The following is a 26688-nucleotide window of genomic DNA, read 5'->3' on the forward strand; positions in this document are numbered from 1 at the left end:
GATGAGATTATGAAAACCATTTTAACATGCTCTAATGACAAGATACACATTTTAAAGTAATAAAATAAGTATGTCATGTTTATGTTTTATCTTTGATATACTTTGAATAGTCTACCAAGTAGTGAGAATTATAGATAAGAACCATTTTTCCCCTATGTTATTAGGATGATAAACTTTTTTAATATCAATTTTAAGGAAAAAGGATTTTTAAAATTGCTTTAAAATTAGACAGTATATCTATTGAAAATCTATCCTCTGTCCTCAAGGAGAGTAAGCCTAATCATAGTATTTAATTTCCTTTTAGTTTCCCTCTTTATGTATCTGGAAGAAATTGATCTTACTGCATTTCTTTTTCTTGCAAAGTAAGCCTTTGTTCTTTACCCCCAAGAGACATTTTAACTTGACGTTCGGAATTACATCAGAACTAACACAGTCCTCATAGAAAGCTACATTTTATTTAAAAGATTGTGCTTAAATTGTTTTATTCTGTACTGGAAATAAAATACATTAGACATGTTATTGACTGCCTGTGATCTTTCTGTAAGGAGTCCCACAGATGTTGGGCTGATCACTGAAACTGACTGGGCCTCAGGATTTCCACTGTAGGTGGGTGCTGATCACCGAGAGGCTGTAAGGTCCTAGTTAAACAGACATTTTGGAGCCAGAAAATACTGATATACTCATGGAATACTAGGTACTTGCCTTTCCACTTTTAGGAACCTCAGTTCATTACCATGAACCTGTGGTTGATTGGCCATATGTGATTAATAGCAAAATGTGTTGAATAAGCCCATGAAAATGGAATTATATTAATTTTTATGAGAAATTAAAATCTTGGGTATGTATTTAGTATTTAGAGTATATTTCCAAATCTGTAAATTTTCCAGGTATTATTTCTCTGTAATTACACATTTTAGCTACATTTCTGATTCATAGCCTCCCGATTAACAGAAGTGATCATCAAGTGATATTTGCTATTATGAAAGGTAAGTGGGACCACTAGGAAAACAGGATAGAGATTCTTCAAAAAATTAAAAATAAAACTGCCATATGATCCAGCAATTCCACTTCTGGGTATTTCTCTGGAGGAAATGAAAATACTAACTTGTAAAGATATATATGCACCCCCATGTTTATTGCAGCATTATTTACAATAGCTAAGATGTGGAAGCAGCCTGAGTGTCCACTGATGGATGAATGAATAAAGAAAATGTGATGTGTGTACACACACACACACACACACACACACACACAGAAGAATATTTCCCAGCCATTAAAAAGAAAGAAATCTTGCCATTTGAGACAACATAGATGGACCTTGAGGGTATTATGCTAAGTGAAATTCATCATACAGAGAAAGACAAATACCAACCATTACGATCACACCTATGTATGTAATCTTAAAAGAAAACCAAAAAATAAAATGAATGCCTAGATATAGAGAACCAGGCATTGTTAGTTGCCAGAGGCGAGGGTTGGGATATGGATGGTTAGGTGAAATGGTTAAAGGTGGTCAGAAGGTACAAACTTCCAGCTATAAAACAAGTCCTAGGGTTATTAGTAATGTAGCATGGCAACTACAGTTAATAAGACCATATTGTATATATGAAGATTTTTTTTTAAATGTTTGTTTATTTTTGAGAGCGAGAGAGGGCATACATGCATGCTCCAGGCTAAGCATGGAGCCTGACATGAGGCTCACTTCCATAACCATGAGATCATGACCTGAGCTGAAATCAAGAATCTGTTGCTTAACTGACTGAGCCACCTGTGTTTAGGGAGTTTAAATCTACTCAAAAAAACAAAAACAAAAAACCTGACACTCTTAATTCCCAAATCTAGCTTGGGTCTCTGATGCTGAGATATGTTCTGCCATGATAGGAACTTGTGTCCTTTTGTGTATACTATGTATATTTATGTCCATGTATTTATGTGTATACATACACACAATTTTATTGATAGCATTTAGCTTTTGTATTTATGCCATAGGAAAGCTGTATTTCCTATAAGAGAAAGCACTCCTAAAGCAAATTTCTTCATTGGCTTAATGTTCCTTTTCAAGCTTTTCTAGTAATTAAAAAGAAATAAATAAAAGGTGGTTGCCTTAGATGGATCATTAAAAACCAAAATAAAGTAGTGGTCTCAAGGAGTTAGTGTGATTGCTATAAAATCATCTGTTGTGTTTTGATGAGATTTAATAACAGGATTACAGAAACATTTTTGGCTCTTAAGAATTGATCATTGAATATTAATAAAAATCTTGAGGTTGACTATGAATGACTTTTTCATTATTTCATCTCTCAGAAGAACTTTAGAAAAACTCCATTGTAGATTCAATATAATGTTGATTTTAATTATTTCTCCTTTGTTTGTTTATAGGACTGATTGTATAGAAAAAAAGGACAGCCCTGAAGTATATTTTTGTTGCTGTGAGGGCAATATGTGTAACGAAAGGTTTTCTTACTTTCCAGAGATGGAAGTTACACAGCGTAAGTTTACAGGGAAAATACATAGGTCTGTTCAACTAGTACACTGAAAACAAAGCATATTTGTGTTGATGGAATAATTTACTGATACCTTCTCCTAAAATTTGATACCATGATAAATATTTCTTGTGGAATTTTGTAGGCCAAATCTGAATTGTTTTTTTTCCTTCCATTTTCCACAGCTACTTCGAACCCAGTTACACCTAAGCCACCCTATTACAACATACTGCTCTATTCCTTGGTGCCACTTATGTTAATTGCGGGGATTGTTATTTGTGCATTTTGGGTGTACAGGCATCATAAGATGGCCTACCCTCCTGTACTTGTTCCAACTCAAGTAAGTTATTGTCTTGTACTTTGTGCTCTTTTAAATTTTATATTTTAAAGAACTATCACTGTGGTGAAACCCACCAAATTGCTATAAACCATTTTCTTTTGGAGTTAACTTTTGGAATGTTTGTTGTTATGAGAACTATAGCTAGTTTTCCAAACGTACTAAGTGCTATATCCTGAACTCCTCTTACTCAGGAGTTGAGCTAGTAGAGTGGAACAAAGGGTATTCCTGTTCTTTGGACAGTTTTATTGTCATTGTAGTACTTTTGAGTGGGAGATTCTCCCTGCTTTGTTTCTTGAGAATTAATTGATGATGGAGAAGCAATACCACAACCCTTTCTTTCCTTCCATTCTTTTTTCCATTCTTAAATTTTTGTGCCTTTTTCAAGACAGCTTGCCAAATTATCCTTTTAACCACAGGGAGGGATTTAGCAAGATAATCAAGAAAAGTGTGGAAAAAAGAGGTTTCACAAAGGCGCCAGGAAGATATATGCATAAAAATGTTTTGGGAAGAAGAGCAGATAATCAGTGCTTCTCATTACTTGTCATTGGTAGTTGCAGGTGCATCGTTATTGTTTGCAGTATATCAAGCATGTACTGAGGACTAAAAGCTTTTTTTTTTTTTTTTTTGAAGACTAAAAACTTTTGTAATGCCCTCAATTTCACTCTCCTGATCCTGAATATACCTGAAAATGTAGATATGTTGGGTAATCAAATTAAATTCATGAAATTTTCTTCATTCCCTGTCATGGAGGCAGTGGTGCTGGTACAGTGGTTTACAAACTCTTTTAATATAAGTAGTTCATGTTCTGCAGGCTGAGGAGTGGTGAAAGCTTTGGCATACTTGTGTGAGACATCTTTGAACTGTAGTTTTTACTGTGTTTCTTTTAACTATTAAGATCAGATTACCTTGGCCTTCTGGCTCTCTTGGTTTAACTTTGTTTCTCTGATACCACTAGGATTAATGGTTAAAACTTGATAGAAAAAAATGGTGGAGTCCTATATTTTAATGACCAAAATAATTTCTTTCCCTTTAAGCTTTATTTACATAACATCCTTCTTCCTTAGTACTTGAAGCAATCTGTTAGCATTAGATTATTGACCCCCATAATCTTTTAAGATGTGTGTATGGAGAAATAAACCCAAAAGTGAAATACCTTATTCTGCAAATTAGGTAAACATGCTATTTTGTGCAGCTGAAATATTTTGACTTTTGCACATTAGTAACTAAGTTATGAGTTTATTAAAAATTGTCTCTAAAAAAGTATTTTAAAATAAAATAAATGCCTAATAAATATATGTAGTTTACTCCAAATGGTCGTAGGCTGTACACTTTATCTTCTCTTGGTGGCAACTGTTTTTTATTTTATGTTTGTATTTAGAAGGGAGAGTATTTAGTACTTGTAGTAGTGTCTGAATTTACCCTAGATTTATGTGATGATCGAAACAAACTGGAAACTCAATTTAAAAACAAATTTGTTAAGTTTCTTAATAAAACTTAAAAAAATAATGTAATTTTATAGAAAGCATTGATAATTATATAATATTAGCACAAAGGTGTGGTTGGGCTTTCTTTTAAAAGGCTCAGTATCTTAACACATGAGGCCATTTTATTTAGAAATGATAATTCAAACGTTTAGACTTTAAAAAGGAAAGATACAGTTATTCATAAATAACTGAGAATCAGGAATCTTCAATGAATATCCATTTCTGTGGGCTTTGGATATTTGTTACCGTATTAATGATACTGTACACATTTATTTAGCACTTGAATTGCTCTGTGGTGAATTTGCATGGTTTTGTGATGGAATGATCTGGAATGGTCAAGCTTTGTTAGGAAAAATATAAACATGCCTAACTTTATGCTTTCTGTTGCAAACTATGTTGTGCAAAAGAGGGGTTGTCATCAATTTGGAACTTAGTTTATATCATCTCTCACTGTCTCAGACAGTATAGTCTCATGCTTTAAGTCTCATTTTTGGTGAGAGGATTATACAAAGTAGTTCTGCAACACTGCTTAGTGGCCATCCTGTTACAAAATGATCAATTTTATCTCCTATTTTAAAGTAATTATTGATAATAACATCAAGTATTTATTGAACACTTAGAATGTATTGTACTGGGATACTGTTACATAAATATATAAAGACAAGAATTTTATATAAGAATATGTAAAAACATACAGAAATTTTTTTCCATGGTTCCTATATTATGACTGGTATGTAAGGCTCATCTTTGGAATTTGTTAAAAAATACAAATTCTTGGGCCACTTCCCTGTAAGTATGGAGTGGGGCCTGAGATTTTATGTTTCTAATAAAATTCCAAGGTGATTCTTGTGACCAGCCAGGTGTGAAAAATGCTGATTTGATTTTACCTCACAGGGTTGTTTATGTAGTTTCAATCCCCATTTTATAGATAAAGAAATTGAGACATAGCAAAGCTCACAAGTGTCAGAGCTGGAATCCGAACCAAGGACTCTGACACTAAAGCTTTACTGCTTTATGCTGTTCTGCCTCCCCCCCACCCCCCAGGAAGCTGATGTCTCTGCTGTTTTAAAAATTCAGTAAACATCACTGCCATCTCAAAATCATTCTATAGGTTAATTTATTTTCCTACTTTGGATATTGAATAGTCTGACTACTAAAATGAGTAATAACATCATCATATGGCCTCACATAGGACAAAAAGGAAAAGTCATGGAAATATAGAAGGGCATATTCCTGTGTTTCCACTAAGAAAATTTTTTAGCACATTTTAGAATAAGGTTTATCAGCATTGATTGGTTGTAGGTAAGGATTCCTGAGCCTCTGAATTGATAGTACCCCTGCCTATTAGTTATTCAAGACTTTTGTGAGAGACAGGGGTAGTAAGGGAGACATACATTTGAAGTCTTACGGTGATTTCCCTATTTCGTCCATATTCAGGTTCCCATATTCAAAGCTTAATTTCAAGGTTTATGAATTAGGAAAATTCCAAGGTTTAGGTTTAGGAATTCTGGAAAGATCTTATATTCTTGTGGATTTTTCCTTCCAAATTTTTCAAACATTTTTAGACAGTGTCATGAAATATTTCATTCCTTTTATTAGGTAAACTTTTCCTTAAAGCTTTGGCTAAAGGCTGGTTTGTGAATTAATTGGTCTTTGTAAGACATTAGTCTCATTGTGGTAATATCTTCTTGAAAAGGCATTGCTACAATAAGAACTATACTTGAGAATTTACAGTGAATCTCACAGAGCAAGCTGAAGTTATACATACTGTGATCATTCCTTGGTCTGATTTCAGTCTTTTATTCTCACTGGGGGCTAAAAGATGAGTCCTATGGCATCCTGGAAGACGAGAGATATCCACATGTATCTTTTTACTAAGCTGGTTCTGACAGCTAAATTGTAGGATTCTTTATTTCTAAGACATCGAGTTAGAATTTCTTCTGGTGTTAGTATTTTATTGTGAGGAAGTGATATGGAAATATACCTGCTTTAAAATCTGGTCTTTAATTATGGTTCTTAGTAACCAGTAAAAAATATTTATTCTCAGATCTAGTATAGTTAGAAGTATGGGTAAAGTAATTTTGTTCTTTTTTTTGTTTTTAATTGAAGCCATCCTTCTTTCTTTATAATCTGTTACTGTTACGTTTCTAACATTGTTCCATGGTATCACTGTCTTGGTATCATCCAGTCATCCTGGGTGGAAAGCCTTGGAGACAGCTGCTACTTTTTTTGGCCCTGTCATTTACCAAGTCCTGTTCATTCACCTTTTTATCTTTCTTGATCTTTTGTAGTTCAGGACATTATTACACCTGTGGCTGAGATTATTTCTGTAATCTCAGCTGGTCTTCTCTCTTCATCTATACTGTTACTGTAGAATAGTGTTTTACATGTCTGATTATATTACTTATTATTATTATTATTATTTTTAATGTTTGTTTATTTTTGAGATAGTGTGAGTAGAGGAGGGGCAGAGACAGGGGCACAGAGGATCCAGAGTAGGCTCTGTGCTGACAGCAGCAAGCCTGACGCAGGGCTCAAAACTCACCAACAGTGAGATCATGATCGGAGCTGAAGTTGTACATTTAACTGACTGAACCACCCAGGTGCCCCATGTTACTTCTGTTTTAAAAAATATTTGAGGGCTCTCAGTGACCCACAGCAAAGAATACACAGTTTGGAGTATGACATATGGGCTTCCATACCTCCATACATCTACCTTTTTATTCTTTCCTCCCATTACACCTTAAGCCATCCATTATATATATATGGAATGGTATTAGTTGTGTACTGTCCTTGAAAGAATTGAGAAAATACTGCTGAAGTCAGTTTATATCTTGTGTGATTCAGATGAATAGCCCCAGTTGAGAAAGGCACTAGTCATTTGTGTACATGTTCCAGTCTCCCACTTGATTGTAAGCCCCTTGAATACCATGGGTGTATTGTAATCACTACTGTCTGTCACCTACTGTTTGTAGATATAACCACTCTGTAAGTGACGAATTACTGAATTGACTTTGTTCCATTTAGAGTTGTACTGAGATGATAATGCAGCATGCCCAGGGATTCCTTTAATAAAAAGCTTTAGGGCTTAGTTTTAAGAAAAATATTGAGGCTGTATGTCTTTAGGGTAGAATAAGTTGAAGTATTCAGGCTTTTATAAGAGAATGCCAGTATTCAGTTCTTTCTGCAATCACAAGCTTTGAAGCATCCTTTTAATTTGCATCACCTAGGTCCTTTTCTTTTGCCTGTGCTGAAACTGTCTTTCCACATGTAGGAATTTGCTCTTATATCTACAGTGAGTAAACTGAACACAACTGGTTTTTCTAGTGCCGGTGAGTCAAGAATAGGAGGGAATAGATGCATTGACTCTATGATTAAGAAGTCTTATTGTGGTTAGAGTTAATGTGGTTTCAATAAAAGTGTTTGCATCGCTCTCAAAACCATACGTGAGCTTCAGTTTCCTGTTAATAAGATCTATATTTGTGCTGATAAAAAACACTTGCTGATAAGAAAGCAGATTTCAGGAACTAGAAATTACCTACCTTTAACAAGGTATGAAGTTAACTTCTTGTGCATTTTTAAAGGCTATATAAATAGCACTGTAGTATTGCAACATTAATACTTATTTAAGTGACATCAGTCTCTTCAGTTCTTTGCATCATGACATTTTGTCTAGAATTTGGTCTGGTAGAGAATAAAGGCTGTCAGATGTTTGGGATACTGAATTGGGCATACAAAATAATCCTGTTGACCTTAATATTAAAGTAATAATAGGTTGTCATTTCATGCTCTGCCAAATTACTGTCCACTGAGAAACCAGGCTGTCTGAAAATGCTGTGTAGGACTTTCCTGTTGAACATGAGTCTGTATGTGTACCCATTTAAAATTAATAAGATACTGAAAGGGTAGCCTAACATTCAAGCAAGCCAGTTTAGGGAAGTGTGCTGCTTATTTATTTGGGGAGGATGAAGGGGAAATTTACTAAATTTAAGTGAGTATTTAACATGCTAATATTGTTATACTTGCAAAACCACATCTTGAAATAGGTTGACTCACTTTCTCTTTTTAATTCTTTTCTTTTTAAGAATGTATAATACTTGCTTGTTATAATAAGACAAATTCTACAGAAGGAAGTGTGTGCAAAAGAAAGGAGATAGAACCATTTGTTCTTCCTTTTTTTGCCCTTTATCATTTTCCTGAAATAATCAATTTTAACGGGTTGATATGTATCCTCTGACACCTTTTTCTAATCTCATTCGTTTGAATACATGCTTTCCTTCCCTTTTATAAACTACAAATGTTATTTCACAATTGGTTTCTTTTAATTTAAAGGTATACTGAGGATAGCTTCTCAGCTCAATACTTTTCAGTCTCATTCTGATTAAGTGATGTGTTCTTAAGTGAAACTTAGTGGAGCTCTAATGTATGCTCATGAAATTTCAAAACTTGATGTTTTATTAGCTTTGAGTTGGTGTTAGGTTTCTGCTAAGACCTGGAGTCTACATTTCACAATATTTTTAACTGTCTTATTTTAGTAGGTTTAAAATCTGGTGATATAATGCTCTTGTCTTGCAGTTGAGCATCTTTTTTTTTTTTTCTTTTTTTTTTTTGGTACATGCCTAAGAAATAGTTCAGGACTACTGCAAATGTCTCTTCTGTGTTCTACCTTTGTGTGTGATTATTTTTGTTACAACTTAAATTACAACTAAGTTTTATGTATACTTCTAAACTGATTGTTGGGAGAAGTGTCATAAATTATTTGTAGACTTGCAGCTTGACAAAAAATTACTCTCTTAGGCATATATGAATTATTTTACTTAACAAATGAATGGACAAATCTCTGCTTGAGATTTGCTGAAATTCTATGTCCAAAAGCAAAAAAGAAGGGAAGAGGAGAAGGAAAAAAAATTAAAAGCTTTATCCAAAGTTTAAAATGAGTTAAAGCTGTACATTAAAGTTAATAATGGAGCACTTTATTTCTAAAAATGACTTCCATTTAATTTTTAAAATCTTGAGTTCAGTTTTTCTTTGGACTGTGGAGGACCGCGTCTTCCAATTTACAAGTGGGACTGATGCGTATAGATGAGAGTACCTAATTTCTTCTTTTTCAGGGTGCCTGGGTGGCTCACTCAGTTAAGTGTCCTACTTCAGCTCAGGTCATGATCTCATGGTTCATGGGTTCGAGCCCCACATTGGGCTCTGTGCTGACAGCTCAGAGCCTGGATGGAGCCTGTTTTGGATTCTGTGTCTCCCTCTCTCTCTGCCCCTCACCCGCTTAGCTCTGTCCCTCTCTCAAAAATTAAATAACCATTAAAAAAAATAAAAAATTTCTCTTTTTTCTTATCTGGCAAGATGGAAGATAGGAAGAAGTGACTTTGATTTTCTCTCAACTCTACTTCCTGGACCTCATCGTAGATCTGTTCCTTCATTCTTAGCTACTTCATCACTGTCAAATCTTTTCTGTTAATTTGAGACAATAAAATGAAAAGGCCCATTTGTTAGTGAAAAGCTGCTTGTATCACATAGGCTGGCGGGTGTTCGTTCGGGTTTGTTTGTTTTGTTTTAGCTTAACCACTCACCTAATGCTTGAGAGCCTGTTGTGTGCCGGGCATCATGCTGATGTGTGGTGATAAGCATCGGAGGGACAGTTCTTCCCTTTTGAAGCCCACAGTTAGTATATAAGGGAACAAAAAATAGGTTGGTGATTGGTTGTTTGGCTTTGCAGCTTGGCAATGACAGGCAGAGTAAGAAGGGAGCAAGAGTGGAGGAAAAGAGGAGAAATGTCTGACTCCAGTTATATAGTGACCAGGAGCCATATCTGGGACGCTTATCTAATGATAAGTGCTCAAAACCTGTTAGCTATTATTGCTGCCAGAGTAACAACTTCAGAATTGTACTCGAAGTTGTATTTATTGAAGCCATTGAAGATACATATTTATATGCCAATACTTTGAAATTAGCGTAATAAAAAATTTCAATTTTGAGTACTCTGTCAAGGACTACACAGAGCACTTTACACAGATTAATCTTTCAACACCCCAAATATAGGTTCTGTTTTATTAAGTCCATTTTATAGATAAGAAAAACAAGGGACAGATAGGTGAAGTGTCTTGCTCTAGTGTCAGTCTTTGGAATGGTAGAGTCTGGGCATTTATATCCAAGGATTATTATTCACTGAAATGATTTTAATTGAGTGGCTTATTTATTCCAGTAGGTAATTAGATGGGGTCTGTAAAAAACTAAAGCAGGATAAAGAGGACGATCAGAGTATATAAAGTATGTTTAAAGTAGTTTTTTGTTTTTTTGGCTGATAACTAAATCTTTATTTACATTTATGTCATAAATAAAGGAGCAAAACACAGGGAAGTTTTGAGAAAAATATTACAAACATCTACCACTCAGAACAGACATTTTCTTACATCTACTTTGGATCTTTAGGAAAACGTAATTGAAATAAAACATTATTGATAAAGTTGAAGTCCCTTTTGTATCCTTCATCTCCAAAACACTTCCCTTCTCAGATACAACCTTGTATACCCTTTGAGTTACTGTTTATATAAAAATATAAACAACGAGAGGTGCCTGGGTGGCTCAGTTGGTTAAGCTTCCAACTTTGGCTCAGGTCATGATCTCACGGTTCATGGGTTTGAGCCCCACGTCGGGCGCTGTGCTGATGGCTCAGAGCCTGGAGCCTGCTTTGGAATCTGTGTCTCCCTCTCTCTGCCCTTCCCCACTTATGCTCTCTCTCTCTTTCAAAAAAAAAAAAAACATTAAAAAATATAAACAACGAATATTTATAAAGTCAAAATAGCTTTTATAGTAAGTGCATATAACCCTGTAGGTAAACATAACCATTTTACCACGCCATAATTTATAGAATATGTAGTGAACCTTTTCCTTTTTGCAGCTTTACTTGAAGAATACCAATGCTAAAATAAATAAAAATTTCTTCTATCCTTAATAATAAACCTGATGCTTTTGAGCAGTGGCCAGAAGGAGATTGGTTTCTTCAGACTTTTAACCTCCCCCCTGCTAACTACCCTGAGGAGCTACCTTCTCCTTAGGGAACTTATTCAGAATCCTGTCTCATCCACCTCTGTCTGCCTTTGCCTTGCTTTCAGGAGTTAGTTGAGAGAAACTGGAGGAAGTAGGAGTTGGTGCATCACAGTGGAATTTTGAAGATCTAACTGGATAGAATGATAGCTGTGCATTTGGCGGTATCAATATTATTGAATCTGTTAATGTATAATGTCTTCCTAGCTCAGAAACATTTGTTCTGATACATACACTATATTATTTCTTTATATATTCTATTTCTATCTACTTGGCAATAGTCTTTTTTAAAATTAGCAACTGTAACATTTCCTACAGCATGAGATAATTAGATGACTAAGATGAGACAAATTCAGAATTGGTTGGTTTTCAAATACTTTGTGTAGGGGGCAGGGGGTAGGAGGGGTCCTTAATTCTTCTTGAGGTCCTAAGAAGATATTTAGTGAGTTATCCCCGTTAGATATATATATATACACACACATATGTACATATATATATATATATATGTGTGTGTGTATATATGTGTATGTATGTGTCTATATGTATATATAAATGTATATGTATATATACACACATATGTGTATGTACATACACACACACATAAAATATATCAAACTTGGAATGATTTAAGTAGTAAATAAGAGAAAATTCATAGTATATGTCCTATATGTTTATAGTATATAAATGAACCAGAATCCATAATCTAGAAAGATTTCTTTGTATTCCTGTTCTGTATATCTAACTGCCTACTAAACATCAGCAATTAGATATTTCCAAGTAGTTAACATTCAGGGAAATAATCTCTCCAAACCTCGTTCTCAGTAAATAGAACCAGTAACCATTTGGTTGCATGAGTCATTGTATCCCAATGCCATTTTCCTACCTAATCTGTCTCCCTCTAGTACTTACTCCATTTTTCAAGGATCCTCTCCCCAGGAAAATCTTATTTAACCTGCCAGTGTAAGTCAGTTTTCTCCTTACAGGTGCTCAGGATACTGAATTTCTTTTTATTGCAATTATTTCATAATTATGCATTCATTAGTGTGGTATCTTTGATTAGTCTTACTTCCCCACACTGTAGTAAGCATCACGAGAAGCCAGATAGTCAGTGTCTGGCACAAAGTAGGCACTCAGTAAAGATTGGTTGAGTGAATGGAGAAGTCCTAGTCATTATTTTCTGATATTTGGCAATATAATTTAGTTAAATTTCTTTCCCCCTTATGGAATAGGCAGCGAAGTCTCTTTTGCATCCAGGAGCCTAATGACTTGACATTAATGTGCTGATTTGTTTTTTACTGTTCTCTCCAGTTATAGTGCATGATAGTCAAGTTTCATTTTCTGTGTTGTGAATTCAGATTGTTTTTTGTGTGTTTGTTTGTTTGGCTTGGTTGCTTTTTATCCATGTATTTCAGTGATTTAATTTTTTTGGATTCTGTTTTGACCCTTTTATTTTGTAACATAGTTTACACATTGAGGCCTGTTGTTGGCATCTCTTGTTTAGCTTGATCATTCTAGGACTTATTCTCATGTTCATTTATTGAGAAGTATATTGGGCAAAGATAGACTTTTTGGTAAGATGCATGGATGGCACATACTTGCACCGTGTTACTTGCAGTGGTAGGTTTATTATCCCTGTTACAAGTCACTGTAAAACAAAACCTGAGACATACCTATGCCCTGGGGAAGCTAAAGTCTAGTTATTCATTTGGCATGTATTTCTTTCAAAGAGATGAATTTTACTCTGGAGTACTGATAAGATGTTGTGATAGTAGGATTAGCTAAGCCTTTTAGATGAATTATAAATAATCCTGAACCATTATCATAGGAGAAAAATCAAGAAGGAAGAAAAACTAAGCTGCTGGTACAGATAAATGAGTTGTCAAATCAGTGCTATTCTCTGTATAAATATTGTAGAGATATTAGAAATGGCGGTTTTACTCAGCGATTGGAGGGGATTTGAAGGAGGGGATTTTTACATTGGTGACAGTATTTCTCTTAATTATAAATTTAGGCCCTTAACTATATTAGGATGACTGGGAAAATGAAAATCTTATTTTCAAAAGTCTTGTCAGTATCTAAGTGTCCTCAGACTAAAAAATATGTATGGATACTTGTTCTCATGGCCACCACTACTTGACTTCTTCACTCTTATGTGGCTAGTAAGTAGTCAACAGTGGGCCTGGCCTGTCACTGTGTTCTACTTAAATCTCATTTTTAAAATTTTTTCCTCGGTCTTATTTTCTTACCCTAGTATATTGTTTATGTTGCACACACAAAGACATCAGGAACATTTTTCTATTATGATTCTACTGTCTTCCATGAAAAGGGGAGTGAAGCAGTTCAGGAAATAGATTTTAGAGATTCGTAAAACAACTGTTGGAGTGTGGGCTGAGAACCAACTTCTAGTTACATAAAAATGTCTCCTGTGCTGCTCCTGGTTTTTGTTAAAGGCAATACTGCCCTCTCGTGTCCAGAAGCCAATTCCAAGATATTTTCTCAATTAAATTGCTCATTTTACTCTTCCAGTTGAGACTCTAGAACTTCTTAGAAAAACAAGTAACAATTACTTAAGACTTGGAAGTTTATTGGATCAGGTAACTTGGGGTCATACCAGAACCATGTATATAATAATACCCCTTATCTGAAAGGTAATGTCCAAGTTTTTTGTTTGTTTGATATTACTTTCCTCTGTTTATAAGGAAAGTGTTCCCAACTTTTATTTTAAAAATATGATAAATTGGATCATTGCCAATTTTAAAAAGCTAAATCATTATTCTCTTTCTTTCACTTTTGTAACTGATGTGTCATTTTTCATTTCATTCTTGATATAAATCGTAATTTCTTTTGCCTGTGTTTTTTCTTCACAAGCACGCCTTTCATATAATGATAGAGGTAAGATGCATTGATGTTTGTTTTATGGTTGTGGAACTTTTTGTGGATGCATACTGAACATTTTGTTTTTAGATTTTTGTTGTCGTTGTTGCTTTATTGTGCATCCTTTATAAATTTGTTATGATTTTTTTTTTTTTTTTACCACTTTTAGTATTAAAAACATGATTGATTTGCCACCGTAATAGTTTTGGTTTTCAAGGAATCGTTACCAGCATTTATACTTATCTAAGTTGGAATGTAGAAACAACGGTTTTAGTTGAGTAGACATTAACCCCTAGTGGCTAGAAATGTCACTAGCTTAAATGTTCACGTATGCACATTTTTAACAGGAGCTGACTTTCTGGTTGAACCCATTATCTTTTATCATGAAATCTGTATTTTCAGATAGTTTCTTGCATCTTTAGCCTCTGTAGCAAATGGGCTAGCCAGTTCATCTTTTGCTGTCTAGAGATTGAGGCTTTATTTTAGATTAGAATTCACCCTTCTCACCCTTGAGAACTCAGAATAAAGAAAATGATCACAGACTACTTTGCAGCTCTTCACTTGTACTAATTTATTCCAGTCTTGATTTTAGTAATTCTAGAGGGTAGTGGTGTTTGGGTAGGTGCACTTTTTTTCAGCTACTGCCATTTGTTGTTTCTCAACATGAGGTCTTCTGATGCCAGAATTGTATAATTTTCATATACAAATGGATAAAGGAGATGTAATCAGAGCTATGTTCTAATACATGTCTTCTTAACTGTGCAAAGTAGCATGGGTATTTATTGCAAGAGAGCTAGAGACTTAGGGCAAGTTTTCAGGAATTCTGCAGACCTTACCATTGTTCCCTAAAAGGTGGTTTTCTGTGTAGCAGGGCGAAGACATGTTTTATGGATAACATCAGAATGTTGATGTCATTATGAAGTTTAAATCTGAATTTATCTCTTTGGGTTGTTGATATATTTTAAAGGTATAAATCTTTATTCCTAGAATCAAGTACAGTTGACTCTTGAACAATGCGGGGTGAAGGGAGTGCCGACGCCCTACACGGTCAAATCTGCATGTAACTTTTTACCCCCATCAAAGTACTAAATTTTGTGACTGGTAACACAAACTGTTGATTAACATATATTTTGTATGTTGTATGTTTGGTATACATACTTACTTTATTCTTACAATAAAGTAAGTTAGAGATAAAAAAAATGTTATTAAGAAAATCATAAGGAAGAGAAAATACATTGCATTATATTTATTGGAAGAAAAAAGAAACCTAATAAGTGGACCGCTGAAGTTCAAACCCATGTTGTTCAAGCGTGAACTGCATAGACTTTTGGTGGGTAAATTAGTATAATGATGCTCATAAACTGAAAATAATTTCTGATATTCTTAGATGATAGGATAAATAAAAGCCAAATATTAGAGATACAGTTAAAGCGTCTTATAAATTTAATGAAGAGTTGAAAAGTATGACATAGAATATTCTAGTAATTTTTTCATTAAAACAAAAAGGCATATTGATTTGGCACTATATATTTTATTCAGTTAGCTGTACTTCATTAGCTCATTTTGAGTCTCAACTTTTCAGTATTATAGAATATTATTTAAAAACACACATGTATCATTTCTAAAAGTTTTGAGATTTTATAGGAATGTGTTTTTGTAGACCTTTTCCTCACCCTTTAAAAATTTGCCAGTGTTCTTAAATTTAAGCTTTTTATTTATAAGTAATTTTGACAACAGTCTGTTTTCAGGTTGTTATGATATAATACTGAATAGAATGGTAATGTCATTGGGAGAGTGACCTAAGATACTTTACTGAAATAATGGTAGCTTAGAACTTGCCAAACAAAACCTTGGAAACTTATGGGAACCTTGAAGTTTATCTTTGCACTTAGAAAATATTCAGTGATCTTTTCCCCCTAAATATAGACATTGAGAGTTCTTGCATGTTTCCTAAAATTAAGGTTAGTATTATTTTGAACTGCTGACATATTCTTGAGATGTGGATTAAGTCCTCTAAATACTGTTTTATAGACTAAATCCTAGCTGTGTGGTTGGTACTCTTTAGAACAGAATTGGTAATATAGAATGTTATCAAGAGACATTATCAATTCATATTAAAGTTATTCAAAATCTTAATGTTTAAGTAAAGAGCGATTCTATTCTTTACCTCGTTATTTTGCCTCTTCACCTTTCAGCTCTTATCTGCATACTTTAGTTTTTGGTATCCCTGCTTTGACAACTTGATGTTTCTGACTTATTTCTAAAGAAGGGGGGAAATCATTGATTTTAACTTTATAGTAATTTTAAAGTTTTTCAGGGGCACCTGGTTGGCTCAGTTGGTTAAGCGTCCGACTTCAGCTCAGGTGATGATCTCACAGCTCCTGAGTTCAAGCCCTGCATCGGGCTCTGTGCCGACAGCTCAGAGCCTGGAGCTTGCTTCGGGTTCTGTGTCCCTCTCTCACTCTGCCCCTCCCCTGCTCATGCTCTGTCTCTTCCTCTATCTCAAGAATAAATAAACATTAAAAAAAATGCTTATAAAGTTTTTCAAACATAAATTTTTCTGTTAACATTAATTAGTTTATGCAGTTATCTAATAATTCTTGGACTTTGAACATGAGTGGTTTCTCTTGCCTCCGCAAGAGTAGTTTTCAACCTTTTTTTCTCCTGTCTCCACATCCACATAACATACTCTTTTTCAGTAGAATCTCTTATTACAGTTATAAGTGACCAGTCAAGGAATGAGGTAGGGTAGGTTTAGTTTTGATAAAACCTCTGCATAGATTCTTCTGTCCTCTCCCACTGAGAATCGTAACTTTGGGGGCCATACTTCTCTAAGATTTGTATCTGACTTCCTAGACTCCTCACTCTGTGAAACCGCAGCACTCTTTAGCTCTACTGTATAACCTTTCATCTTTTCAATGTGTGAAGGAAAAGCAGCTTTTGTAGACATTTTAAAAATAAACATTTGAGGTTGAAATTAGTTACAGGAAGTATTCTAGTTTATCCTCCTATTTTAAAATAGGAATTCTCAAGCCATGTTATAAAGATTGCCCACAGTGAAATTGCACATTTTTCCTCTTTTATACCTCGCAATGTTTTTATTTTTTGAGGGTCTTTCTAATGTAGATGTCAACTTTTAAAATTCTTGAGTGCCACCAATAGGCTGAATAATACCTAAAGGGAGCACTGACAGTCTTAGGGCATTAGAAGAGATTTTTGTCTTGAGAGGAAAGGGAAAGAGAGCTGCATGGATAAGGGTATGGCACACTCTTTCCAAGCGACTTAGATGCCATCCAGGGTCACAGTGTCTGTTGCTGTTGCCACAGAAATTTTAGTTCCTCCTTACAATACTCATTATGCAGCCTTTCAAACATTTTTATTACTTTGCTCTGGAAGCTTTTCTGAAGGCTTCCTACATCTTGTTTTAGTTGTAGATATTGAACTGATACGAGGCTTCTAGTGAGGAGTTTGTATAGGGAGGATTCCCTTGTGTTTCATAAATGTTGTGCTCCTGTTCACATACTGTATTTCCTCCATTTTTTAAATTACCTGTAGCAGTACTCTTCTCTTTTGTTTTACTTACCTTGTACATCTACTACAGTGACCACTCATTTTCTGGATTATAATTTGTACTTTCTTTGCCAGTCAGACTCAGAACACTAATAATTTTTATTTCAGGTCAATTTGGTAATTATAAGCAAAGGGATGAATTGTTAATAGGTTGAAAAATCAGAATGAACGTAATAGTTTGGCTATTCAAAATATTTCTCTTATGTGATACACTTATTTGCAGTGTGTTTGAGAAGGACTATGGGCATTTCTGAGATTAAAGATAAACAGTCACTGGGGAAAGTAGTGGATTTTGAGGAGTATTTTTCTTTGAGACATAGTCATAACTTGCTGTTGCTGGCACTTTTAAAATCCTCCTCTTCTAATGAAGTATCAACTAGATGAAACCATTGAAATACTGTTAAGTAATATCCTAAAAGTCACAGAAAATCTTAGTCCAGAAAATTAGTGAGACTAAAAATGATTTGATATTTCTCCTGCTGTACTTAGATAGCAGTAGTGAATGTTATTCACTGAATGTTATTATGAAAACTCTTGATTCAAGTGGCTTGCCTTATGATCACTATAAATAATTAGTAATGCTTGAGAAATCAGTTTTGGCAAGACTGAAGTTAATGTCATTTGTATGTGTTTACCATTTCTGTCAATTGATTCCTCAGTATACTCCCTTTTTTCTCATATTTAGAATTGATATGTATTGTGTGCTGCTTTTTAATATTATCATTATTGTTTATCTTAGGACCCAGGACCACCCCCACCTTCTCCGTTACTAGGTTTGAAGCCACTACAGTTATTAGAAGTGAAAGCAAGGGGAAGATTTGGTTGTGTTTGGAAAGCCCAGTTGCTCAATGAATATGTAGCTGTGAAAATATTTCCAATACAGGTATGTTATTGTATTTTTCTGATCTGCACATATTTTTTAAAAGATACACCTGGCTCGATTAGTATAATTCAGAAACAGTCTGAAAATACAAACCATATATTTCAAGGTGGTTCTTTGTGATACTGAGGAAAATGGTTACCCCTTTTGTCCGTCTTCTCATATGAAGCATGGAATTGTACAGTAGTCTTTGGAGTGGTGGAAATACAATAAATGAACACACAGGAGATCTTTTGCCAATAAAAATTCTACAGAAGTGCAAAATGAAGATGAGGATTCCAATAATATAATTTCATTGGATAACTTTTAATATCCCATTGACATTATCAGAAAACAAACAGAAGAATGATAGAATAGCATGCTTGTTTTAGAGTTATTTAGAGGTATTATTACCCAGACTGATTCATTTTGTTTGGTGAATTATCAGAGGCAGTGAATCAGGATGCCCAGTAATTGGTTTACTGTGGACTTGTTTTTCTTTCCCTTTTTTTAATTTTTAAAATATTTATTAATCTTTTTTTTTTTTTTTAAGAGAGAGAGAGAAAGAACCCAGGGGAGGGGCAGAAATAGAAGGGGACGGAGGATCTGAAGCGGGCTCTGCACTCTGACAGCAGTGAGCCAGATGCGGGGCTCAAACTCATGAATTGTGAGATCATGACCCGAGTTAAAGTTGGACGCTCAGCTGACTGAGCCACGCAGGCACCCCGACTTGTTTTTCTTTTAAAGGGGGCTTACCTCATAAAACCCTGGTCTAATGCACCTCTGAGCTGTTCTTATGTTTTGTTTTGTTCCATTGGTGGTATCGATCTATGATGATTTCTTCTTCCTTGTCTCTTGCTTATACGCCCCTCTAGCTAATGCCATGTGTGGTATTGTAATCCTGGTTGGGTTTGGTGATGCAGGCTCCACCACTGTATCTTCACAGATCTTCCTTATTCCAAAGTTATACAGTCAAGTTAATATACCTATCTTTTATCTTTCTTGCCTCCTCTAAGGCCTGTTAGAGTTGGTGAAGAAGTTTTTTACCTTTTTTTTTTTGGTAGCAATGCAGATATTTTAAAACTATGGTTCTCAGAGGAAGAGTTGAGTCTGTACTGCTAATATTCACAAATTCAGGGTTCTTCTTTCATTGTTGGAAGAAGCTTAAAAATGAGAGAAAGGCTGGGGTGCCTGGGTGGCTCAGTCGGTTGAGCATCCGACTCTTGATTTTGGTTCAGGTCATGATCTCATGGTTCGTGGGTTCTTGCCCCACATTGGGCTCTGCACTGACAGTGTGGAGCCTGCTTGGGATCCTCTGTCTCCCTCTGTCTTTGCCTCTCCTCTGCTCTCTCAAAATAAATAAACTTAAAAAAAAATTAGAGAAAGGCCTTCGGATATTAACATAAAGGTAACAACAGCAAGAATAACAGTAGCTGATATTTTATTGAGTGCTTCTGTTGTGTCAGGTGGAGGTGCTTCACATACGTGTACTCTGTAATACGTATCGATACAGTACTCATACATAGAATAAAACATACAGTATACCTATAATACAACAACTCTGTGGGCAGACACTATAGTCTCCATTTTGTTAATGAGGTAACTGAATGATGATGTAACTTGGCAAAGGTTTTTAACATAGTTTGGATCCAGAGGGTTCCTAACCATTATGCTATGGTGCCTCAAACTTTTATTATTCTTCCATTGTGAAGAGAAACTAATCCTTTGTAAGTAGACATGTAGTAAGCATGGATCACTTGCAGGCACAAATGAGCATATAGTATTTAAAAATATTGTATTGCCTATTTATCCCCTATTGCTCTCCTATTGACTTCGTGGGGTATTCTCAACATTTTGTTAAGAATGTTTGATATAATGTTAGTCTTTGAACAAAAACATTGTCCTCTGTTGAGATGAAGTCGTTCTACCTGAAATTCATATCTTACAGAGATTATTCTGAATAAACACAAGTAACTTCATACCATGATAAAATTACACTACAGTACTAAATTGTAAGCAGAATGTATTACCATCGTTAGATACAGAAGTATGGCATTTCTGCTAACTCCTATATTTACAAGCAAGAAACACAAAAAAGAATGTTTGTTTGAGGGAATGGGGCAGGGAAGGCATTTGTGATGGAGTTGTTACCTTATTGTCAGATTTATTTTATGAAAAAATAAGATGAAATCAAAGAGTCTTTTAACACACAGCTTTATTTTTAAATTTTGCCTTAGAATCTTCTTCAGTTATCTCTTAGATATGGTTTATTTGCCTGTGTTCTTTGGATTCTTACCATTCCTTCTTTTTAACTCTAGGACAAACAGTCATGGCAAAATGAATATGAAGTTTATAGTTTACCTGGAATGAAACATGAGAACATATTACAGTTCATTGGTGCAGAAAAACGAGGCACCAGTGTTGATGTGGACCTTTGGCTAATCACAGCATTTCATGAAAAGGTAAAAACTACTTTTCGTTTTAACTCTGGATCAGGGTTGGCTTACCTACTTAATGTTGGCCACAAATCGCTCAGATTTATTTTTCTGGGAACAGTATGTTATTATAGACAGTTAATATTTACAAATTTTTTAAAAAAATAATATAAGAGCAAAGATGGCAACTTTTTCACCTAACCCTCTACTTATATAATACCAGTCTTCTGTCCCTTATTTCTCGTGCTGCAGTTTTATACCTCTCTCACAAATAATTATTTCAGTGTAGCGAGTGCTTAGTAATTTTCATTTACCATACGTGATCCATTTTTATTACACGGACCATTTTTTAGCTTGAATTTTGTTTCTTAAAAATCTTTAATCAGTGTAGCCTGTGAGAAAAATAGAGGCAGGAGATTTATCTGATGATCTTTGTTCTGTCACTGATTTGTAGAGTAGTTATCACTAAAACATACCTGCTATTTTTCCTCAATTTTTCTACTTTCAGATTTAGTGTGAAAGTACATTTTAATGAAATAGGAAATTGTGTTCTCCTTGGCAGTCAGTTTCGTCACTGTCAGATATAAGTGGCTCTTATACTTCCCTAAATTCTTGACCAAAAGGATGGCAATAATCTTTAGAGGAAGATTCTGGCATAGTTTATTGGTCTTAATTTTGGGTTTCCCAGTCCTATGGTGTAACATCTCTGTAGTCTGTATATTTTAACTTTTTAAATATTTCTCGAACTTAAATTTTCAAATAGTCTTTTTTTTTTTTTTTTAAACTCCTGCCTTCTAAATAGGAGGAAGTCGACTGTGTCTTGTAGCAAAACTTTAAAGATTAGGGGTATTCCTTCCTACTCAAATGTTTACTAAGAGGAAACTTGAACCATTCCAGAAAAATGGATTTTTAGATGTTAATATTCGCTAAAAGTAAAGATATGTTGCCTCCTATCATTTCTTAAAGTCTCCATGTCATATGACTTTTATCAAGAGCATAAGTTGTTTTTCCCCCCCCCCTGCCCTTTTCTTTAGGGTTCACTGTCAGACTTTCTAAAGGCTAATGTGGTCTCTTGGAACGAATTGTGTCATATTGCAGAAACCATGGCAAGAGGATTGGCATACTTACATGAGGATATACCTGGCCTAAAAGATGGCCACAAACCTGCCATATCTCACAGGTAGAGCTAAAACTTATACTGTTTTCCCAAATAAGTCAATATTTATTATTTAAATTTTTAATAATCCTGTGGAAAATTTATTTTCCCCCTAATTCTCCAACCATGCTATAGGAGGCAGTTGATTTTCATTTCTTTTTCACATTGGCTTTGAGATTGGCTAGGAAGTATTTTGGATAATGTATATATTAATATCATTAGCAAAATTTAATTATTGACTTACAAAGTTTTGTCTCATTTCTGAAAGCATGGATAACATTGAAAATGTATTTTATCTATCACAAAGGAAGAAATTTGTTTTGCCTCAAAACATGATTTATTTCAAGGATAATTATTAGATATAATTATGGAGAGAATTTGAGTTACCTTTTTTTCTTATGTTTGTAATGACTATGTGATCGTTACCTGAGCTGAGGTAGAAGGAGGCATCATTTGGATAACTGGGTTTAGTCAATTGCCTTCATCAGTGAAGCAATAGTAGTTGGACCCAACGATTGTCATACCTTCAAGAGGGAAAATGTTAGTTCCTTTAAACATGGGATCAGTTTGTCTTCTTGTATTCAATTTAAAGATAGTTGCTTTGGAAAAAGACCCAAAAATACAGAGAACAAACTGATGGTTGCCAGAGGGGAGGGGAGATGGGGGGTATGGGCAAAATGGGTGAAGGGGAATGGGCAAGAAGCTTCCAGTTATGGAAGGAATAAGTCATGGTGTTAAAAGGTACAACATAGGGAATATAATCAGTGGTGTTGTAGGTGACACATGGTAGCTGCACTGTGGTGAGCACAGCAGAATGTATAGATTTCCTGAATCACTGTGTGGTACGCTTGGAGCTAATGTAACGTTGCATGTCCACTATACTTCAATGAAACAAAAAAGATTTGCTTTAAAAGTAGTTATGAACCGATTCATTTAACAGATACTTAGCTGAGGGCCAACAGTTGGGTGTTTTGGGTTCCTGGGAGGCATTTCTTTTAATTCAACTCTAGCATAGCTTCTGATTTTGCAAATCTTGAATAACTTCCACCTCAGAAAGAGCTCCCCTTTTTTCTCACCTTCCTGCATATAGTCGGTCTCTTCCTGGGTTTTTGCTTACCTCACCTAGACCTATAGGGAATTCATTCTTTGGCATCCCCAAAGATTATTAGGAGTAAGGTTCCAAAAAATCTTCTGAGGTGAAAACTGATTGGTTTTTATAGCATTCGTGGGTGTGTACCTGTTGCCTCCTGTGTTCCACTGTTCGTTCTGTGTCTGGGCACATAAATTTAACCACTGCTCATGGCATAGATGTATTTAGCTAGAGTATAGTAATCTCTAGGATGAATCTTTGAAGCTAGTGTGTAGAAGAAGATACCTGATGGTTTTAAAATGGTTAGTCTTCAGAACACCAGGATCTAGCTGGAGCTGTTTATGTTTACGGTGAAAAATTTCTGTTACACATTCTTAGAGATGTTACATATTCTTAGAGATGCTTTTTTCTACAACAAAGCTTATGAATATAAGAACCGCTAAGGGACCATTCTAACATGTAGGCCTGTACCAATAGGCCAGTTCATTTTGTTTGAATATTCTTTGTTTGGTGTCTTAAATTTCAGTTTCAGTGGGAGTTTCTCCAACTATAAACTCTGAAATATTCTTATTACCTCAAAAAACAATTTTATGTTTGGTAGGTAGGTAGGAAGGAATGACCTAGACAGTATTTTTAGAATAGCAGCTCTTTAAAAAACTACTTCATGGAGAAAGTTCCTTACTGTCCATGTTATGAAAAATGAGTTTGTCACTCTACTTGTGTACTTCATGGTATAGGGGGAATTTGCTTAAGCTTTTTCTCCCTCTCCTTTTTTCTGTGTATCAGACTTCTATAGTATACACTCCTTTCTCCCTTTCAGTGAAAATTTTTAAGAAATAACTTGTTTAAAATTAATTTGAATACTTTGTCTTTTTATTTGCAAGGGACATCAAAAGTAAAAATGTGCTGTTGAAAAACAACCTGACAGCTTGCATTGCAGACTTTGGGTTGGCGTTAAAATTTGAGGCTGGCAAGTCTGCTGGTGATACCCATGGACAGGTAAGGATGATAACTATAACCTGTAAGAAAGAATAATCTTGTCCCATATTTTCTTCGAATGGCATATCTGGATTGAATTGTTCTAAAATTATTGTGATGGTTATTATTTCAGCATCTAATACAGAATGACTCTCTTAAAGAAAGTAATACGTTAAATTTGCTGAGGAAGACATTTTCATGTGGTGAAAGACTGTTAGGAGCTCCAGTGGTTTAGATCCATTGATAAAACAATTTAGACACATATGTCATGGGATTCTGTTTTTAAAACAAATCAAGTTAGAATCCAGCACATTTAAATAGATCTAATTCTTAGGGAGTTCTTAGTATTAACTCAGTAGTTTTAATTTGTTAACTCCTTCATCATCCTAAGAGGAATGGCAGAATAATCAGTCACTATTCATGCTACTGTGTATCTATTATCTGTTTTTTTTTTCCAGACAATAATGATAGTTTCTTGCTTCTTGGTCTTTAGTGCTTCATTACTTCTTAGCTTTTCTCTGAATTCTCTCCAGAGTTCAAAGCACTTATAAAGCCCTGTGCAATGAGCCTGTCTAGTCAGGATCTTGTACAAAGAGCTGTCAACAACAGGAATCTTTAAGAGAGCCAAATAGGAAAGTAACATTATCCATACATTTATCCTCAGAAACTGTAAGGTTAGTAAAGGTGTTTTCACTCCAAAAGATCACCTTTTTGTTAAGAAGACCAGTTTAACCTGAAAGGTGACATTTCCTTACCAAGTTGGTATGATTATCTCTTCATCTTTCAAATCATGGAAATAATTTGGTAATCGAATACTCAGCTTTCATTTTTCCTAGTATATTGTCCTCCAAGAATAGTTATTAAAGAATCATCGCATAACAAATTTTGGCAGTATTGAATAATGATATAAGAATCTAGTTTAGAGCAGTGGTCAGCAGTCATAGTTCTCGAAAAGTTGACACCAGATGTGTTTGAAAGAAGGCAGTCTTGTGGAGTAGATTACAGAGATGGGAGATTGTGCAGGAGGCCTAGGGACAAACGTCTGAGCTGATAGTGTGATTATCATAAAACTGAAATTGGGAAATATTTTAATCCTCTGGCATCTCATAACCCTCCCCTCCTTTTTTTATGAAATAATTTTGGGACCCATTCATATCTTTTACTGCCCTCTCAACTGGTTTACATGAGAAGGAAAAATAATTACATAAGTGGTTCCCTTGACTTTATATTTCATGGACCAGAAAATTTCGAAATACACTTTATTGTACATTTTATATACTGCAAAGAATGCTGGAGAAAAATAAGATTTTTATCTTATTAATTTATAAAAGAGGACATTTTATGCTTGAAGGTAGTTGTCATTTCATAAGAAAACTACTTTGGATGGCATACATTTATCTTTAGGAGGTGTTCAGAAATGCTTGCTCCTAGTACAATTAGTTACTCAGAGTAGCAAAACAGAGCTGCTATTTTTTTTCTTTCTTTAAAACATTCTCTTATTAAATGAATTAAAAACCTGAACTTGGGAGTCTTAGTGATCTATTCCTTTTTTTTTTTTTTTTTAAACACTTCAATTATATGTGTATTTGCAGATAATCATCTAACTTCTAGTCTAGAGATCAGTCACCTAAGGATAGAGCTTTTTGGAACCCATTATCTGGGCTACTCCCTAAATCTACAAAAACTCAATTAGATTGTGATCCACCCAGCTATCTTATAAAATTTTTAAGCGTTCATATATGAATACTGTCAACCAAAGCAAGCTATAGTAGCTTGGTAACCATAGTTACATTACTAAGAAATACCAAATTGTTAGGGACAGATATAAATAAAGAATGCCAAGACAGAATTCATGAATAAATAAATATTATAGACTTTATAGAAATAGAACTTTAAAAAGTTTATCCATCCTTTACTTGGCTAATTCTTTTTGTTATATACTATTTTTTTTTTTTTAACAGAGAAAGAGAAACCCTCAAAAAGGAGTATTTTTTTTAGACACATTTCAAACAGGAATCAGAAGGGCAACTGAAAAGTAGTTTTTCTTGTCCTCGTCTCCAACAAAACCACCAGTGTTTTTGTGATTACTTCCAGAAGGGGGAAAAATTCTAAGCCAACACCCAGCATGTCTCCTGATGTATTTATTAAGTATACCCAGAAAGGATCTTAGCATATATACTGTTTTGTTCCTTGCTGTACAGTGTTTTTGGGAATCTTTCCTTATCAGTCCAGGTTTACCCCCACATTTTTTAAGAGCTGCATGGTACTGTTAAAGCAATCCCTACTGATGGAAACTTCCCACTTCCAGTGTCTTGGCTGTTACTACTTGAAACGGAATAAAATTCTGCTGGACTCTGTAGTCTGGT

General features: G+C 34.7%; 1 protein-coding gene across 1 annotated transcript in view; it reads left to right on the forward strand.

Moving 5' to 3' along the window:
- The window catches only part of ACVR2A (activin A receptor type 2A), an 80986-nt gene that overhangs the window by 48514 nt on the left and 5784 nt on the right, over positions 1-26688 (forward strand). Inside the window, exons 3-8 of the mRNA XM_042948723.1 lie at positions 2380-2489; positions 2669-2823; positions 18544-18687; positions 20982-21125; positions 22133-22278; positions 24229-24343. Coding sequence (XP_042804657.1) covers positions 2380-2489; positions 2669-2823; positions 18544-18687; positions 20982-21125; positions 22133-22278; positions 24229-24343 — 814 coding nt within the window. The remainder of the gene's footprint in view (positions 1-2379; positions 2490-2668; positions 2824-18543; positions 18688-20981; positions 21126-22132; positions 22279-24228; positions 24344-26688) is intronic.

This window comes from Panthera leo, chromosome C1 (genome assembly GCF_018350215.1).
Source record: "Panthera leo isolate Ple1 chromosome C1, P.leo_Ple1_pat1.1, whole genome shotgun sequence".
Lineage (NCBI taxonomy): Eukaryota > Metazoa > Chordata > Mammalia > Carnivora > Felidae > Panthera > Panthera leo.